Source organism: Rana temporaria, chromosome 9 (genome assembly GCF_905171775.1).
Source record: "Rana temporaria chromosome 9, aRanTem1.1, whole genome shotgun sequence".
NCBI classification, from domain to species: domain Eukaryota; kingdom Metazoa; phylum Chordata; class Amphibia; order Anura; family Ranidae; genus Rana; species Rana temporaria.
Window position 1 is genome coordinate 29,095,011 of NC_053497.1, and position 20,249 is coordinate 29,115,259.

The 20,249-nt window shown below is 44.9% G+C and overlaps 1 protein-coding gene across 2 annotated transcripts in view; it reads left to right on the top strand.

The window, feature by feature from the left end:
- The window catches only part of GOLGA1 (golgin A1), a 109,916-nt gene that overhangs the window by 82,282 nt on the left and 7,385 nt on the right, over window positions 1-20,249 (top strand). For both annotated transcript variants that reach the window (XM_040323026.1, XM_040323027.1), the window contains 2 exons: window positions 13,387-13,557; window positions 16,212-16,298. In XM_040323026.1, coding sequence (XP_040178960.1) covers window positions 13,387-13,557; window positions 16,212-16,298 — 258 coding nt within the window. The remainder of the gene's footprint in view (window positions 1-13,386; window positions 13,558-16,211; window positions 16,299-20,249) is intronic.

Below are 20,249 nucleotides of genomic sequence, written 5' to 3' on the forward strand. Positions count from 1 at the left end.
TCTCGGCGTGAAAAATGGGCATTAAAAATTTGGAACATATATTTTCTCATCGTTTTTCACGTCGTCAAAAACAGTCGTGTGTAGGCTTTAACGACAGAAAAAAATGCACAAGTTATGAGACTGGAGCACTCATTCTGGTAAAACTAGCGTTTGTAATGGAGATAGCACATTCGTCACGCTGTAACAGACTGAAAAGCGCGAATCGTCTCTCACCAAACTTTTACTAACCCGAAATCAGCAAAAGCAGCCCAAAGGGTGGCGCCATCTGAATGGAACTTCCCCTTTATAATGCCGTTGTACGTGTTGCATGTCACCGCGCTTTGCTTGAGCATTTTTTTTTCACGATCGTGTGTGCGCAAGGCAGGCTTGATAAGAATCGAGGAAAAACATTGTTTTTTCTAGGACATTAAAAACGGTTGTGTGTACGCAGCATTATGCCTATACTATGAGAGGTCCTGTCTAAGGGGAGATGCTAAGACAATAGTTGGCAGTCTGTCGCACACCGTCCCCTACTGGCTAGTGAATTGAGGCCCAACTCTGGCATTGGAGCACTTAATATTCCATTCCCCTGAACTTGGTTTAGGTGCCCGCACCTAAAAGTATTGCCCTGAGTGGGCAATACTGTTCCTTTAGGCCGGTGGCCTTTTATCTACTCCTTAGTTTATGAATTGTATCCTTCCACTCTTGATCTGGGACTCAGCGGTGTCGGTGAAGTATTTTCCACAAGACATCTGTTGACCCCACATCTGGCCTGGCTTCCTGTGCATTCCACGCTGGTTATGATACCGATCGGCTGACACTCTGTGGTTTGGCTTGGGTACACTTGGCTTGGGAACGGCAAACCTATTTTGGTTCTTTCCGGGGCACTTGAATCAACTCCAGACATTACCAGTAACTACATGCCTGTTTGTTTCCTACCTATGTGAGTAGCTATTTACTTGTGCATTCCAAAAAAAAATTGCTATTTGAACTGCTACTAATTGAAGATGAGCGCCAGCATGTTCGCAAAGTACACGTGCAGAGCCCGCCAGGAAGTCTGCACGGCGCTGCGCTAATCACAACCAGGGAGACATTTCCCGATCTCTGCAGCCAAGCATCGGAACAATGTCTCTCTGGCTGTGATTAGGGCAGCGCCATGCAGACTTCCTGGCGGGCTCTGCACCTTGACTGTGAACACGCTGGAGCTCATCCTTACTACTACCAATAGTCTGGTGAACCCTGCTGTTTCCTTTTTGTTCAGAGCATTGCTTCGCTCTATGGGGAGCTGCCACTAGTGTTGCCACTTCATGAACTTTTATATTTATATTCATTTTCATATATGACCTTTAATGTTTTAGGACTTTTTTATTTTATGGTTTCAGTGCATATTTAGAGTTTTTCCTGCGCCATTACAGCCTTTAAAGTGTCTGGTGTTCTCTCTCTTCACTGGAGAGGTATAACAGCTACAGCACTGGCTTTGTGTGAGCTGCAGCAGCATGTATAACACCTGTTGGTGATAGCCTGGTCCATGAAACTGTAATCCAGGGAGTGCCTCAGACTAGAGCTACACACATTTACCCTTCATATGGACACAAACTGCAATTTTCAGTGGCGGCCTGAGGCTCTAAAAGGCTTCAAAAAAGGGTGGGCTTGGGGCGAACCCAAGAGAACCTTGCCCTGAGCCCACCCAGTTGTGTGACAATAGCAAATTAATATTCGCTTTGGTCTTTCTGATTCTCCTCCCGGCCTATTGGAAAGCAGGTCCTACAACCCGATTGGCCGACGAGGAGGAAGCCGATGAGGGGGAGATGCAGGGGAAGCCAGCGAGGAGATGCAGGAAGGAGCCAAAGCTGCCCACGACCTGGATGGAGCAAGTGCAGGGCTGGTGGACAAACGAGTGGTGGGGGGATTGACCGACCAACCAAACGGTTTGGGGAAGGGGGGTGGAAGTGGTGGTTATTTTGAAAAAATGCCGCTACTGAATTACATACCTGGGTACACAAACTCCTGTGAACTTCTTTCTTTATCGTACATCACGGGACACAGAGCGGCATATTCATTACTATATGGGTTATATGGAGTACCTTCAGGTGTTGACACTGGCAATCTCAAACAGGAAATGCCCCTCCCTATATAACCCCCTCCCATAGGAGGAGTACCTCAGTTTTTACGCCAGTGTCTTAGGTGTTAGTCATGGTTTAGCTTGCCTCCGCATCCTTGGGATTAGGTGAGCTACCGGTTCTGTCCAAAAAAGCCTCAGCGCTAAAGTGGTCAGTAACCGGACCCCAAACCCTTGGGGTATAGCCCATAATGCTTTTCTTTTTAGAGAGCTGGACCCTGGGCCCAGAACTTAGAAACCTTTGGGTGCCTAATGTTTTCTGTTGCCAGAGTGCTATATGGGCCCAGGACAGTGGATCCTTCATAGGAACCCAGGGCCTGAAGGTCTAGACATCCCCACCGAGATGGGGGAAGATTGGGCCTCTTGCTTGGCAAAGTCCTGCGGCATGGAGCAGGTAAGTGAGGGGAAAACTTGCGGAACTTGGTTCTTAGCAGGTTTTTTCTGGGGGGTCACAGGGGACATGCCTAAAGTTATGCACTGCATCTGGCAAACTAGTCACATATCATAAAGATAGGATGGCTCTATATGTATTATTCCCCATAAGATGTGACCTCCCTTGTAGTGTTGGAAAAGCATTGAGTGGGGCCTGTGTGATATAAAAGTATATGTGTGTGTCAGAGAGCTGTGCTTTCCTGCAAGCCTCCAGGCGATGCTCCATTCAGTCTTCCTCCTCAGAGCCTGCAAAGCAGGCAAAACGCTGACCTCCTCGTGGTTCCAGGCTGCAGGCTGCAGTTTGCTGGAGCAGAGAGGTCCCTTCCTCCCAACCCCCCCCCCCCCCCTGTCGGGAGGGGCATTTCCTGTTTGAGATTGCTGGGGGGGGAAGGGCGGGTCAGTGGCTTAAGGAAGGGGCGGCCCTTCCTTGTTTGTTCCATACAGCTCATTCAATACTTTGGAACTGGGGAGGAAAGACCAGAGCGGCAGCACGGGGCGCCGAGGACACACAGTGGCCAGAAAGGATATTGCAGTCTTCAGAAGACTGTTTTCAAGCCTAGAAATAGGCTGTTTCTTTTCCATCTCATAGTTTTTCTTTGCAATACTACTCAGGGGGACAGAATGTTTTTTCTTTCCTGGATTTGAAACAAAAACGAAAAAAAAAAAAAGAAAAGTCATCTAGGGGAGAGGAAGCATTTTTTATCCCCCAAACAGGTGTTTGGGCAATTAACTTTTATAGTTCCTAATACCAATAGGTAGCAGGTGTACCTCGGTATTGTACCATGGCATCCGGGTCAGAGGGTACAAGAGGTGGGGATTCCCCCAGAGAGTCTGAGGTCTCGGACAAAGCTATGCCGCTGCTTTCCCCACAGGGAGCCTTGGGGCCATCGGGATCTGGGGCTGGAGCTGGCGCGGGTCAGTCCAACCCTAAGATGGTCACGGACGAGGTATTACTCACCTCTTTAAGAGAGATGGAGAAAAGAATGGGAAAAATGATAGCCACAGCTATGCGGGGCAGTAAACGGATTAGATCTCCGTCGCCCGAGCGCGGACCCTCAGAAGAGGAGGTCCTTTCCTCAGGGGAATTGGACGACCTCTTGGACAAGGACCAAGTAGGTTCAGGGATCGAAGATCCGGATACAGAGGAGTCTGGAGCAGTCTCCCAAGGGGAGAGCTGGTGGATTCAAGCCTTAACGGACTTGGTCCATAATGCATTCAACTTGCCAGTACCAGATCTCCAGGTATCTACGGTTTCAGCTTTGGGCTCACTGAGGGCGCCTCAAAGCAATGCAGTATTTCCGATCCACCCTCTACTAGAGGAAGTTTTGTTCCAAGATTGGAACAAGCCAGATAAAATCTTCTTACCACCTAAAAGATTCTCTGCCCTATATCCTATGGAAGATAAATTTTCCAAGAAATGGGCTACTCCTGCAGTGGACGCAGCCATCTCATGTATTAACAAATCATTAACATGCCCTGTAGAAAACATACAGGTATTCAAGGATCCAGTTGATAAACGCTTGGAAGCACTACTTAAGAACTCCTTCACTACTGCAGGGGCAGTAGTACAGCCAGCTCTGGCTGCGATTGGGGTTGCTCAAGCATTATCGGATCAAGTTAAGCAGATGCTTAAACTTATTCCTGCCCAGCAGGCAGAAGAATTTTCGGATGTCCCTAGGGCCATATGTTTTACAGTAGACGCAATTAAGGATTCTATCCAGCAAGCGTCACGTTTATCGTTATCCCTTATCCATATGAGAAGACTCTTATGGTTAAAAAGCTGGGAGGCCGAGCCCCCATGCAAGAAGCTCCTGGTAGGGTTCCCCTTCCATGGAGGACGACTCTTCGGAGAAGACCTAGATAAATACATTCAAACCATTTCAAATGGCAAAAGTACTCTCTTGCCAACTAAGAGGAAGTTTCAGGGGCCTGCGTTTAAACGACAGTACTCCCCTGGGCAGGGGCCCTCTAATGCCAAACAGTATCGACGGCCTCCTGCGAAAGCAAACTTCGGCTTCAACAGCAAATCACAAGGACAGGCTGCTAGAGGCAGAAAGCAGTGGGTTCGCAAACCAGCAAAACCAGCCCCCAAGCCGACCTTATGAAGGGGCGCCCCCACCCACGAAGGTGGGGGGAAGGCTGCGACTCTTTTCAGAGGTTTGGGAAGCCAGCATTCCCGACGAGTGGGTACGGTCTTCCGTGGCCACGGGCTACAAATTAGATTTCCTAAGGTTTCCTCCTCTTCATTTCCAGGAGTCGAGGATTCCAAACGATCCGGAGAAAGGAGCCGCATTAATGTCGGCATTAAATCATCTACTTTCCCAGGAAGTAATAGTAGAGGTACCAGTCCTGGAACAGGGGCTAGGTTTCTACTCCAACCTATTCATCATCCCGAAGTCCAATGGAGATGTCAGGCCAATTTTGGACCTAAAGATGGTAAATACATACCTAAAGATCCGCTCATTTCGGATGGAATCCGTGCGGTCAGCAGCTACCACACTCCAAAAGGACGACTTCATGGCGTCCATAGACATAAAGGATGCCTACCTTCATCTTCCAATTTATCAGCCACATCAAAAATATCTACGCTTCATGGTGGCTTCGCGTCACTTCCAATTCGTGGCGCTTCCCTTCGGGTTGGCTACGGCCCCCCGGGTGTTCACGAAGGTCCTAGCTCCAATCCTAGCCAAACTAAGGATCCAAGGGGTCACGATCCTAGCATACCTGGACGACCTCCTAGTCGTAGATCACTCGTCTCCCGGCTTGGAGCGAGCAGTGGCCCTCACGGTCCAATACCTCGAGAAGTTCGGCTGGGTCCTAAATCGAGAAAAGTCAGCTTTCCTGCCCACAAGGCAGTTGGAATATCTCGGCATGAGATTAGACACAGAACAACAAAGAGTGTTTCTACCTCTGAGGAAGGTCAAAGCCATCAAGGAATTAATCCTACTGGTTCTAAGCAAGAAGGAACCGACTATTCGCCTATGTATGAGGTTACTAGGCAAGATGGTGGCCACATTCGAGGCGGTACCATACGCCCAGAGCCACACTCGCATCCTGCAGGCAGCCATCCTGTCAGCATGGAGCAGAAGGCCACAGGCCTTGGATATCCCGTTGCCGCTCTCATCAAGAGTCCGACAAAGTCTGTGTTGGTGGTTAGACCCTCAGAATCTACTGAAGGGGAAGTCTTTCAGCCCAGTGGCTTGGAAGATAGTGACCACAGACGCCAGCCTGACGGGCTGGGGAGCAATTTTGGATGGTTGCACTCGCCAAGGTACTTGGGCAACGCCAGAGAAGCAGTTGCCCATCAACATCTTGGAGCTCAGAGCTGCTCGACTAGCCCTCAGGGCTTGGACGTCAAAATTGCAGGGGTTCCCGGTGAGAATTCAATCAGACAATGCCACGGCCGTGGCATACATAAATCACCAAGGGGGAACCAGGAGTCAAGCCGCTCAGAGAGAGGTGAGCTTGATTCTCCTATGGGCAGAGGCTCATGTGCCCTGCATATCGGCAATATTCATTCCAGGAGTGGACAACTTTCAGGCGGACTTCTTAAGCCGCCAGACTCTTTTGCCGGGGGAATGGTCTCTGCATCCACAAATCTTTCAAGCACTCTGCCAAAGATGGGGAGTGCCGGACGTGGATATCATGGCATCGAGACTCAACAAGAAGCTAGAGAGGTTCATGTCCCGCTCAAGGGATCCGATGGCCTGCGGAACCGATGCGTTGGTTTGCCCTTGGCATCAGTTCAAACTTCTTTATGCGTTTCCCCCGCTCCAGTTACTACCCCGCCTGCTGCGCAGGATCCGGGTGGAGCACATACCAGTCATCCTGGTAGCTTCAGCATGGCCCAGAAGGGCATGGTACTCACTAATCTTAAGGATGGTAGTGGGAGACCCTTGGACTCTTCCTCTACGGCCAGACCTGCTATCGCAAGGTCCGATCCTCCACCCTGCCTACGGCATCTAAATTTGACGGCCTGGAAGCTGAATCCCTGATTCTCAGGGGTAGAGGTCTGTCTCAGAAAGTAATCTCTACCCTAATCAGAGCCAGGAAACCGGTCTCTAGGGTGATTTATTACAGGGTCTGGAAGGCCTATGTAGGCTGGTGTGAGTCCAAGCGATGGCTTTCTCGCAAATTTACCATCGATAGAGTATTAAGTTTTCTCCAGCTAGGAGTGGATAAAGGATTGGCATTAAGCACAATCAAAGGACAGATTTCTGCTCTGTCAGTGTGGTTTCAGCGGCCGCTGGCCACCCACTCGCTGGTTAAGACCTTCCTTCAAGGGGTCTTACGTATTAAACCTCCAGTTAAATCCCCGCTTTGCCCGTGGGATTTAAACCTTGTTCTGTCAAGTTTACAGAAACAACCGTTTGAGCCGTTGGCTGAAATTCCTTTGGTTTTACTGACAAGAAAGTTAGTATTTTTGGTCGCCATAGTTTCCGCAAGAAGAGTATCGGAACTGGCGGCCTTATCCTGTAAGGAACCATATCTTATTTTTCATAAGGACAGGGTCGTTCTCCGCCCTCATCCTTCCTTCCTACCGAAGGTTGTATCCAGTTTTCATTTGAACCAGGATTTGGTATTACCATCCTTCTTCCCTAAACCTACTTCCAGAAAGGAAGGGTTGCTGCATACCTTGGATATCGTCAGGGCCATGAAGGCCTATCTTAAAGCTACAAAGAAGATCCGGAAAACAGATGTGCTGTTCATATTACCGGATGGGCCCAAGAAGGGGCAGGCAGCTGCAAAGTCCACCATTTCTAGGTGGATTAAGCAATTAATCACTCAGGCCTACGGCTTGAAAGGGTTGCCTCCTCCAGTATCATTAAGGGCTCATTCTACTAGGGCCATGGGCGACTCCTGGGCAGCACACCACCAGATCTCTATGGCTCAAGTTTGCAAGGCGGCAACCTGGTCTTCTGTCCACACGTTTACAAAATTCTACCAGTTGGACGTAAGAAGGAATACTGATACAGCCTTTGGGCAGGCAGTGCTGCAGGCTGCAGTTTGAGACCCTCGGATTCCGGGGGCTCCTCTTTTTTGAGTTAAATTTAAAATTTAAGATTATTTTTCTCAACTAAGTTGGATTTATTATGATTTGAGTATTTCTCTAAATTAAATCCTTTTGTCTTGGAGATGTTCTCCCTCCCCTCATTGTGAGCATTGCTTTGGGACATCCCATATAGTAATGAATATGCCGCTCTGTGTCCCGTGATGTACGATAAAGAAAAAGGGATTTTTAATACAGCTTACCTGTAAAATCCTTTTCTTGGAGTACATCACGGGACACAGAGCTCCCACCCCTCTTTTTGGGGACCATTTTGGGAGGCATACTGCTTGCTACAAAACTGAGGTACTCCTCCTATGGGAGGGGGTTATATAGGGAGGGGCATTTCCTGTTTGAGATTGCCAGTGTCAACACCTGAAGGTACTCCATATAACCCATATAGTAATGAATATGCCGCTCTGTGTCCCGTGATGTACTCCAAGAAAAGGATTTTACAGGTAAGCTGTATTAAAAATCCCTTTATTGCATCTGAGGCCGCGTACACACGGTCAGTCCGTTTTCATCGGTTTGGACTGAAGGACCTTTTCATCGGTCAGTTATCCTTCGGTTAAAAATTTTAGAACTTGCTTTAAAATTGAACCGATGGACGCCTAACCGATAGGTCAAAACCGATGTTTAGTATGCAAAAGCATCGGTTAAAAACCTGTGCATGCTCAGAATCAAGTCGACGCATGCTTGGAAGCATTGAACTTCATTTTTCTTTGCATGTCGTTGTGTTTTACGTCACCGCGTTGGACTTGATCGTTTTTTTAACTGATGGTGTGTAGGTACATCAGACCATCAGTCAGCTTCATCGGTTAACCGATGACAACGGTCCTTTGGACTGTTTTCTTTGGATGGACTGATCGTGTGTACGCGCCCTGAGACTGAATGTTTACAAATACTTTAAATGTTGGGGAAAATAACACAATTACATGATTCAACAGATGGTTAAAATTAATTTAAAAAATGGTTAAAAATTGTCCGATGTGTCCGCCATAATGTCGCAGTCACAAAAAAAATCGCTGATCGCCGCCATTAGTAGTAAAAAAAAAATCATAAAAATGCCATAAAACTATCCCCTGTTTGGTTTGCGCAAAATTTATAGCATTTACAAATCGATAAACGCTTATTGTGATTTTTTTTTTTTTTTTTTTTTTTTTACAAAAATACGTAGAAGAATACGTATCGGCCTAAACTGAGGAAATTTTTTTTTTTTTAGATATATTTTTTGGGGGATATTTATTGTAGCAAAATGTAAAAAATATTGATTTTTTTTTTCAAAATTGTCGCTCTATTTTTGTTTATAGCGCAAAATACCACCAAAAGAAAGCTCTATTTGTGGGGAAAAAAGGACATCAATTTTGTTTGGGAGTGCCGAATCACAAAAAGGGGCAAGGTCCTTAACCTGCATATTGGTCCGGGTCTTAAACAGTTAAGGCAAACTTTTTTTTTTTTTAAAGAGTGGGCTTAGAACACCTCTCAGCTTTTCTTGCTGTCTGTGCCCCTATTGGGAAGATTCTGATTCTGTGCCCCTATTGGGAAGATTCTGATTCTGTGCCCCTATTGGGAAGATTCTGATTCTGTGCCCCTATTGGGAAGATTCTGATTCTGTGCCCCTATTGGGAAGATTCTGATTCTGTGCCCCTATTGGGAAGATTTTGATTCTGTGCCCCTATTAGGAAGATTTTGAGCTGAGCTGCACAGTGGACCTTGCAGACCACAATACATCCTGGACACACTGACTGCCAGAGCAGCTGCAGACCAACCAGAGAAGAGCAGGGACACATGAGGAGAGAGTGGAGACCAGACCAGTCAGAGAACTGAAGAGTCGTGGGCTTGTTGCTTTTAAGTCTTTTGAATTAAATAAAATATTACACTATTAACCTGGTTAATTTTTCTACAAATGCACCATGGTCCTAAAACTTGTATAACAACTGATAGTGCAGGCCCTTGTGTGGTGGTATAATGGCATCCCTGTTTAACCTTGGTCACTGAAAACCTAAATGTCTGTAAGAAAAATTGAGAAATTTACACTTTTCCTTGTCTACTCCAATTCCAAATGAAGGCCATGGCATGGGTACAGCTCACCTGATTTCTTTAGGTCTCTGAGAAATATATAGGCCACCCACACAGTGACAGTGTCAGGGTTTGTAGGTAAGAATCACAAAAGCACTGCGTTTTGCATGCAGGTTGAAACGCATAGGGAACACACAACATGATCCTGTGCGATTCAGATGTGGGCATGGCTGGTTTTCCTTGCCCTCTGTACTGTGCCCTCCCAACCCCTGTGGTAAGTTCCACCCCAGCCCCACTGTACTTTGTACTATTCCCCGCGGGAGCATGAAAAGAAAATGAACGATTAAACGGTAAGTACAGAGAGAGAAAAAAAAAAAAACAGCATAATGTAGCTGACACAAGTATGCTGGATGGGTACATAGATGTTTTTTAGGGTGAACCTCCGCTTTAAGAAAGAATTCAGGACTTATTTTAAAGCAATCTACTGAACTGGACAGAACCAGCTTTTGAGGGAGTCTGGTCTACAGCTCTTACTGTGAAGTAGCCTTTCCGTATTTAAAGGTTGCGTCTTTTCCTCCAGACGATTCCCTCCAGTGTAAAAGCCATTCAGTGGCTGATTAGCAGCTGAATGGCTTTTACAGACGGGGGGAGAGGGGAGGGGCATTGGTGCCTCTCCGGGTTCTGCTGTTCGATCGGGAACCTGGAGTTTAGATCTGGCAGTGGTGCCAGCTTACCACACAGCTGGCTGAGGACCAGATGGTCCCAGGACATCTCCATGACCCTGAAAGGCTGGAAGTGACTTCCAACTCTGGCAGATGTAAACTGCCATTTTTTCCCCTAGAAAGCAGAGGATCTTAGTTTTTGTTTTGTTTTTTGATCTTGTGTTTTCCAGGGTATTGGAGATATCTGGGGTTTTTTAGACCCTAGATGTTTTCAAAAAGAGAACCTGTCCTACATTATTTCTGTCACAAGGGATGTTTAATTTTTTTACTTTTTTTGGTAGGCATAAAGGTGATTTAAATTTTTTTTTAAAGTAAATAATAATGAAAAAAAGTTTAATGTGCCCCCGTCCCCTGCTCGCACGTAGAAGCGAATGCATACATAGGTCACACCCGCATATGTGAACGGTGTTTGCACCATATGTGAGGTATCGCCGCAAGCATTATAGCGAGAGCAATAATTCTAGCACTCTAAGGCCGGGTACTAACGAGCAAACATGTACGATGAAAGCGGTCCGTCGGACCGTTTTCACCGTACATGCCTGCCAGAGGGCTTCTGTACGATGGTTGTACTAACCATCGTACAGAAGTCCGCGCGTAAACACGACGCGGGGCGTGTCCGCGTCGTCGCCGCGACGATGACGCGGCGACGTGGGCGGGCCTGCCATTTAAAGGCTTCCACGCATGCGTCGAAGTCATTCGACGCATGCGAGGGACGGCGGGCGCTCGGACATGTATGGTAGGTCTGTACTGACGACCGTACATGTCCGAGCGGGCAGGATTCCAGCGGACGGTTTTAAAACACGTCCAGGAATATTTGTCTGCTGGGAAAAGGCCCGGCGGGCAAATGTTTGCTGGAATTCGGCCCGCTCGCGCCTACACGCGACCGAACATGTATGCTGAAACTGGCCAACGGACCAGTTTCAGCATACATGTTTGGTCGTGTGTACGGGGCCTTACTTTAAACTAGTTACCTGTAAATATGTTTAAATCGACACCTATTAAGATTTTTTACATATAGGGGAGAAATGCCAGCATTACCCTGGGTGGTAAGTCGTTAAAGCGGGAGTTTTTTTTTTTTTTTAACATTAGATTGAGGCTCATTTTGTCAAGGGGAATCGGGTAGTTTTTTTAAAATCGAAGCTGTACTTACCGTTTTAGAGAGCGCTTCCGGGTATGGTCTTCGGGACTGGGCGTTCCTATTTGATTGACAGGCTTCCGACGGTCGCATACATCGCGTCACGAGTAGCCGAAAGAAGCCGAACGTCGGTGCGACTCTATACGGCGCCTGCGCACCGACATTCGGCTACTTTCAGAAAATCGTGACGCGATAGATGCGACCGTCGGAGGCCAGCCCATACCCGGAAGCGGCGGAGAAGATCACTCTCTAAAACGGTAAGTACTGCTTCGATTTAAAAAAAAACTACCCGATTCCCCTTGACAAAATGAGCATCAATTTAAGGTAAAAAATTTACTTTTCGGGTGAACCTCCACTTTAAGGACATGCAGCTACAGGCATCATTCAGATATCACCGTCTTCTGCCGCCGCTTGATCGTTCTTATAAGCAGTGGGAGGGGACGTGCTTCTCCGGGCTCTCCCCTGCCATCGGGGGGCCTGGAGAACAAATCGGCCGGCCCCGGCTCACGACGATGGTCACCAGTCATCTCTATGACCGTCGGAGGCCCGGGCGCGACGTTGTGACGTCGTGCCCAGGTACCCAAAAGTAAACAAAGCCGCAGTCGAGGCTGTCGGCATGAGATTGGTAAAAAATGTTTCATGATCTCATGCTTTCAAGCCTGGAGTAGAGATGTGGGGTCTTATTGACCCCACATCTCTCCATAAAGAGGACCTGTCACAGTGATTCCTATTACAAGGGATGTTTACATTCCTTGTAAAAGGAATAAAAGTGATAAAAAAAATTAAACAAAGTGTAAAAAAATAAAAATTAAGTAAAATAAAATTAAAACTTTTTTTTTTTTTAACGCCCCTGTCCCCAGTAGCTCGCGCTCAGAAGCGAACACGCATGTAAGTCCCACCCACATATGTAAACGCCCTTTAAACCCCACGTGCGTTAGAGCGTGTGCAACAATTCTAGCACTAGATCTCCTCTGTAACTCGAAAATAGTAACCTGTAAAAAAAATTAAAGTGCGCCTATGGAGATTTTTTAAGTACCGAAGTTTGGCGCCATTCCGTGAGTGTGCGCAATTTTAAAGCGTGACATGTTAGGTAACTATTTACTCGGCGTAACATCATCTTTCACATTATACTAAAAAAATTGGGCTAACTTTACTGTTTTGTTATTTTTTTAATTCATGAAACATTTGAAAAATGATTGCAAAAATACCGTGCGAGAAAAAAAGTTGCAATGACCGCCATTTTATTCCCTAGGGTGTCTGCTAAAAAAAATATATAATGTTTGGGGGGTTCTGATTACTGTATTTATTGGAAAATAACACTCACTTTTTTACCCTGAAAATAGAGGGTAAACTGTGCCTCCGTGTTGTACGCAGGGGGCTGTGGAAAGTTTTTTTTTTCCTGAAACTTCCCTCTTAAAGTAAGGGTGCGTGTTATACGCCGATAAATACGGTAATTTTCAAGCAAAAAAATTTAGATTTTTACATGAATGGGAAAAGTGCCAGAATAGGCCTGGTGGACAAGTGGTTAATGTAGGTTACAAATGAGAGGTAAGGTATGCCCTAAATGGGCAATCTTGTATGAAACTCTTATGACTACAGTGGGCCTCATTATTCTAGGAACTGAGGGAGGTTTGGTCTCAATTTGTGTTACTTATAGCAATCAGATTATTTTATGTCTAATCTACCTCCATGTGATTGATGCAGAGATAGTTCCTTTGTTGGGCTAACAAAAAGGGGCCCTATACAGAATGTAAGTGGTGTTATACATGTTTTTTAATTTGCCGATATCCAGTAACATCTTTGTAATACTGTATACATTGTGGCATCACATCATTCTACTGTGGTCTTTGTGCCTGATGGATGGCTGTAGTCTAGAGTTAATTCCTTTAACACTTGAAATTCTTCAATATCTAATCTGAACTGTCATTTTTAGAAACTAAAACCAGAGGCAGAGATAATTGATGTGCGAGAGAAGCCAAATCCTGATCCACTGGCAACCTCCCTCACGATGACCAGCTCGTCTGACCTTACTGACTTACGAGAGTTAAACTTGGAGTACTTGAAACATGTTGTTTTGAAGTTTATGTCTGCTCGGGAAGCAGAGGTAAGCAACATGCATAATGATGGCAGCAAATTGTTACTTTTAAAGAGACCCTGTTTGTTGAAAAAAAAATGCATGGAAAATTTAAAGGCACCTGAAGCTGCTTGAAATAGCTCTCAGATATAACTGAATGCCATGTCTAGATATATGTATCCCACATACCCACGTTTGGCAAGTTTTGGCTGTATCAGCCCCAATTTTTGTATGCAACAAAATCCGCAAGGGAAATGGGGAATGGTGAGGAGCAATATTTATTTATTTAGACATTTTTTAAAGCGGTTGTAAACCGCATAAACAATTTTATTTATTTTTTATTTTTTTTCAAACCTGCAAGGCAAAAGGCATAATCGGCTAGTATGCAGCGCATACTAGCTGATTATGAAATACTTACCTCGGAACGAGGTGAAGAACACTTACCTGGTCCACGCCAAGCGAGATGTCATCTTGCTCTGGCGTGTCTTCCGGGTATCGCCGCTTCAGCGCTGTGATTGGCGATGACGTCACTCGTGCGCGCGGGAGATTTAAAATCGGCAAGGGTCGGCGGCTGTTGGTCCTTTCGCCGTGGATTCCCTCCTGCGCATGCGCCGCTGCAATCAGCGGCGCATTGCGAGGGGAATATCTCCTAAACCGTACAAGCTGATATTAGCATTTTCTTTTCTGCACCTTGACGCCAACTAGTGTTATCCTCTATATATATATATATATATATATATATATATATATATATATATATATATATATATATGCATGCTACTTTAGGCTATAAGCATTTTTTAATCTTCAGCTGCTAGGAGCAGATTTTTTTGAATCGTTGTTCCAGCAGAAAAAAGCTAAACGTTCCTAAATGCTACTAAAACACTCCTAACAGCTTTGTTCAAGCGTTTTTTTTATATGTACTATAGAATAGCTAATAAAATACAATTGTTATGCTGGCACAAAAATGTTATTATCAGAATTTTTACCCTCCCACATTTTTTGTTTTTGGGCGTTTATAAAAAAACGCTAGTGTGCATGGAGCCTAATACATTAATGGCACTGGAATCTTGAGTAGATCATGCTTTAGTAAACTGAAATTAGTTTTAATAATGCTGTACTGATTATTGTGGGGTATCTGGGTGATATGAAGGCTGCTTCCTTGGGGACTATCACTGGCACCTCGGAATGTGAAGGTAGTATTTAAAGTTAAAAATTGAAGCACCATACCCAGTTTATTAATGTCCAATGCAATGTTTTATTCCAAAATATAAAATTGGTGGAACAAACAGTACAAGCAAAAACTTTAGGAATACTAAAGAAAGAGAGAAAGACGTGGCAGAGAGATGAAAGGAAAAAAAGGGTGAGGGGAGGGAGAGGGTGGGATTCTGAAGGGGAGTACTCCTATAACCCTCTACCCGATGAGTCTCTTGGTCGGTAAGTGTGTTGTGGAAACTTGGAATTGTGTCCAGTAAAACCATTTTTAACGAAAGCCTCCTTCTGTTTTCGCATAGACATAGTAAGATCTTCCTATTTAGTTTACTGCATTGATCCATTGTGTAATCAATGGAGTTCGTCCAGTTTTCCAATTAGACGGAATGCAGGACCTGGCGGCATTTAGGAGGTGGATTACCAAAGATTTATGGTATTTTCGCTTTGGAAGCGTATTGAGATGGAGGAGGCACTCTGCAGGGTCATTTTGCCAAGGAAAAGCTTGTAAGGTCCGAGATAAGTTCACACACCTTGGATTAAATTTTTGTGATTTTGGTACAGAAGCGACAGTGTTGTAAGCCCAGGTCGTGAAGTTTGGAATTCATTAGATTTCTGGTGGGAAAGAGTATTTTAAAGCGACAAATCATGAGAAAATGTCCATGCACAGATGTACTGCATATCCTTTTTTTAGGTTGTGCTGTCGTAGCGCTTACTTACCTAAATGTTTGGATATGCAGAATTTCCCTGTTGAAATCAATTGAATTGAGTTATAACATCCATGAAATCATCAAATAATGGATAATGCACTTTAACAAATCGACCACGTGTGCGTTAACACTATTTAAAACAAAAACGGCTCAGTTGGTTGGCACAGGCAGTGCCTGATGTTTTTATGAACATTTGCACAGCAGGGTTTTGGCCATGAGTCTGATGCCGCGTGCACATGATCGGAATTTCCGACCTAGAAAAGTTCTATGTGAGCTTTTGGTCAGAAATTCCGACCGTGTGTTGGCCCCATCAGACATTTTCCGACAGCAAAAATTTGAGAGCTGGTTCTCAAATTTTCCAACGGCAAAAGTTCTTGTCGGAAATTCCGATCGTCTGGATGCAATTCCAACGCACAAAAATCCTACACATGCTCGGAATCGTTGAACTTCATTTTTCTCGGCTCGTCGTAGTGTTGTACGTCACCGCGTTCTTGACGTTAGGAATTTCCGACAACATTTATGTGACTGTGTGTATGCAAGACAAGTTTGAGTCAACATTCCATCGAAAAAACAAACATGGTTTTCTTGTCGGAAATTCTGATCGCATGTATGCGGCATTAGAAACATTTCCTTGCAACAGCTGGCATGTTATTTTTTGACAAATCAACAGCATCTTGGAAGAAGCCATCTAAATGCAGCAAATGATTTGTTATAAGGCTATTCAAAATATTTCTTGCAACTTTTTTTTTTTTTTTTTTTTTCCAGGCTTTTCACCTGATCAAAGCTGTATCGGTATTGCTCAACTTCTCTGTGGAGGAAGAAAATCTTCTTAAAGAGACTTTAGAATATAAGGTATTTATGTGTTATGTTTGTTAAAGCCCAACTACAGCAACGCCTCTTCTTTTATTTTTTTCTTCGTTCATAGTCCATGAGCCCCCCCCCGGGGAGATGTGTTCTAACTTCCTTCGCTTGTGACAGCAAAACAAATAAAAATGATGTACCCAGTTGTTACTGTAACTGAGAAACGCTATCTGCAACAAAAACCTATGTTCAATGAGAAAAGTGGCAAGCCAGTTGTATAAAATCCAGAAAATAATTTTATTAAATGCTTTGTTTTGCTCTGGAGGGCCTTCTTCTTTAGGACTAATAAAAAAAATGGCTTAAAATTTACAGTAAATATCTATACGGTTCTCATCTATATGTTCCATAATTTTACTTTCATGATTTCTTTTTCAAGATATTGTATCATCATAGTATTAAGTGTTTGTAAAAATTATAAAAGTTCTATAAAGATAAACAATGATAAAAAGCAATGTAAAGTCTAAGCCTAAAAGTAATCACAGTAAGGTCACAGTAACAAGTTGCATACTGGCTGTAAATTAAAATAAATGAAATGGAATACATTATAGCATGATAATATACAATGATTACCATATATACCGTGTTTATCGGCGTATACCGCACACTTTTTTGCCCTGAAAATCAGGGAAAAATCGTGGGTACGCGATATACGCCGATACCCGCTTTCCCACGCCGAATTTGAATACTGCGCCGGCATATACCGAGCGCAGTACACTCGTGTATAGTCGGGTAGGCTCGGCTCCTCTCGCGCTCACGTCCTGGACGTGAGCGCGAGCGCCGAGCCTGCCCGACTATACACGAGTGTACTGCGCTCGGTATATGCCGGCGCAGTATTCAAACTCGGCGCGGGATCGAGCGGGGAGGACGCCGCAGAAGGACGCCAGACCCGACGAAGAGGACACCCGAAGGTGCAGACGGATGCCGGACCCGACAAGGCCGATGGACGCCGCGCAAAACACCAAAACGGTAAGTACAAAAATCTTTTTTACACAGGATTGCGGGTCCACTTTAGGGGTGTGCGCAATACCCCGATAAATACGGTACTCAAGTATAAGCCAAGTTTTTCAACACATTTTTTCTGTGCTGAAAAAGCCCCCCCTTTGGCTTATACTCGAGTCTCCCGCTGTTAACAGTGTAACAAAGCCTCCTCCTTGTCCGTGATAGACTGAACACTGACTCACTGCTGGAAAACTGAATCGGTGTTCCGTCTATCAAGGACAAGGAGGAGGCGGGGCTTTCTTACACTGGACGGCCGCCGACTGCAGTTAGGACTGCACCACACAATGGGAGATCAGGTACATGAGGCACAGTGATTTAAAACACAGAAAACAAATTCTCCTGCGCACGAGAGGATAATCCAAAAAGTCAATTGTCCATAAGGATGATACCAACAATGGAGACACTGGCCTTGCTGCCCTTCATGGATGGGGATATCCTAGTGGCAAACGAGAGAAAAGAAAACAAAGGTGCACCAGCCTAGTGTATTACCGTTATAAGTATTTAAAAAATGTAAATGTATACAAGGTCTACTCGCAAGTGTAGTAGAAAGAATCGCATATAAGCTTAATCGACATAAGCTGCAGTAAGAAGACCTCGAACCACACTCCGATCAGTCATGGAGAAAGTGAAAGGGGTCACCGCCGGCTGACGCGTTTCGAAGCTCTAAGCCTCTTCATCAGAGCCCAACAGTGACCATGAGGCACAGTGAGGCTGCAGATGGGCATTGTTGACCCTCTTTTCCACTTACAGTTGCTGCTGCATTTCTGTTTACTGTATTTAGTGTCACGGGTGATGCTAGTTAGCGGCAGTGTTAGTCACTGTATTAGTGTCACAGGTGACACCAATTAGGTGTTAGGGTCAGTTAGTGGTAGCGTCAAGCCCAGACGGTATCAGATCTTAACCCTTTGATTGCCAGTAGCACTAACACACACACACCATACACCTCCCTTACTAGAATAGCAACGCCTGATCCCTGCTAGCACAAACAGTTAATTTTTGTAGTGATTCAAGCAGTCTCTGACAACCAGGTGCTCTTTAACCTGTGAGTCACACTAGCTGTACCTGTAAATTTAGTGGCCAAAATGTCAAATGAAAGGTGTATACTACTGAAGAGGCCTGCAGGATACTGAGCATGACAGATGAGAGCGCATGGGAAGCTTCACTGTCATAATCACAATCTGATTCAGGCTCACTATAGGAAGCTGTAAAGAGCGGTGGCACCCTAACAGATAGCTCTGATGACGGAGTAGAAGTCCCTGCTAAGGTCAGGGGTACTCGACCCCTTTTTTTCTGTTGCTAAGGTGCAACAATCGCATGGTTCTCTTGCAGCATATTCCAGGAGATCATCACAGCCCTTCTGTTTCCAGCCGGTGCTGTGGCCCAACGTTCCAATCACAGAGAGCCGGCTGCATGAGAGGCATTTTTCGGATGTCCTCCCTGGTACGCCTACCCAAAGAGCACCTCAAAGAAGATGTTGTGTCTGTAGAAAACTTTGACATAGGTGTGACATTGGCTATTATTGTCCCTCTTGTCCTGACCAACCTGGTCTCTGCATCGGTGACTGTTTCCGGCGCTACCACACTAGTGGAGAATTGGCATAGGGTACAGCATGGCACAGTCCTAGGACACACTTTCAAACAGGGTCTTGAAAGATGTGATGGCCATCGCATTTTGAGAGATCCTAAACTTGAACATTCAATGTTGTAATAAAAGTGTAAAACAAAAGAGAAAAAAATATATAAAATAAAAATAAAGCCAAAAATAGTTGTAGTTTTATTGTTCTTTTCTCTCTATTGTTCTCGCTCTATTGTTCTGCTCTGTTTTACTGTATTTAATTGTTACTGTGTTTTATCGTATTTGCTTTTGCAGGTATGTCATTCTACTGTTATACTGTACTGTTACGGTGTTTTATTGTTAACCGTTGTTTGCTTTTCAGGTACGCCATTCAGTTGCAGCACGGGTTTATTTATTTTGAGAGTAACAGGGTTTGCGCTCATGATACGTAAATCCGTGACTCCCGCGCTGTAGGAGGGGATTTCACCGACACAGTTAAAAAAGAGCATATATGCTGAAGCATGGGTGCAGGGGTGAACATTAGGGGCGGATTGCCCCAATGCTTTGTCATATATTCTTTACCCTTTTTTTGGCACAGATTGCAATTAAAAAAAAGTTTTATTGATACTATGATTTTATTGTTACCATCGTTTGCTTTGCAGGTATGCCATTCAGCTGCAACGCTGATTTTATTTATTTCGACAGCAACAGGGTTTGCTTTCACGATACGTAATTCAGCGACTCCCGCGCTATAGGGGGTGATTTTACCACCATAGTAAAAAAAAAGAGGGTGGATATCGATCAACGTGAATAGAAGAATCTGTTGGGTTCTCTTTTTTTATTTAACCAACAGGCTGAAAAAAAAGAACATTACAATATATGCCCAACAAGGACCAGCGACATATTGGTATGTTGCTGGACTTTGAGTGGTTATACCAGAATGATGCCTGCAGGTTTAGTATCTTGGTCTTGCATCTTGGTATTGTTTTTTCAGTCGGCGGTCAGAGTTAATGTAAAAGCAATCCTAGCACTAATTAGGCTAATTAGCCGCTAGACTGCTTTTACATGCAGTGGGAGGGAATGTCCCGTGCCCCCCTCCCGCCGTCTTTTATGGTTTTCTCTGGCTTTCCTGTCCCACTAGGGACCCCGTGAATGCAACCGGTGGTTCCCCCAGCTGACCATAGAGCTGATCGGAGACAAGAATGGCTCCAATGATCTCTATGGCCTAAGAAACTGGAAGCTTGACTTCTCTGAGGAGAGATGTATAGGTAGATTCACAAAGAGTTAGGCCGGCTTATCAGTAGATAAGCCGACCTAACTCAAAATCTACGCCGACTTATGTTTAAGTGTATTCTCAATCAGAGATACACTTAAACATATCTAAGATAC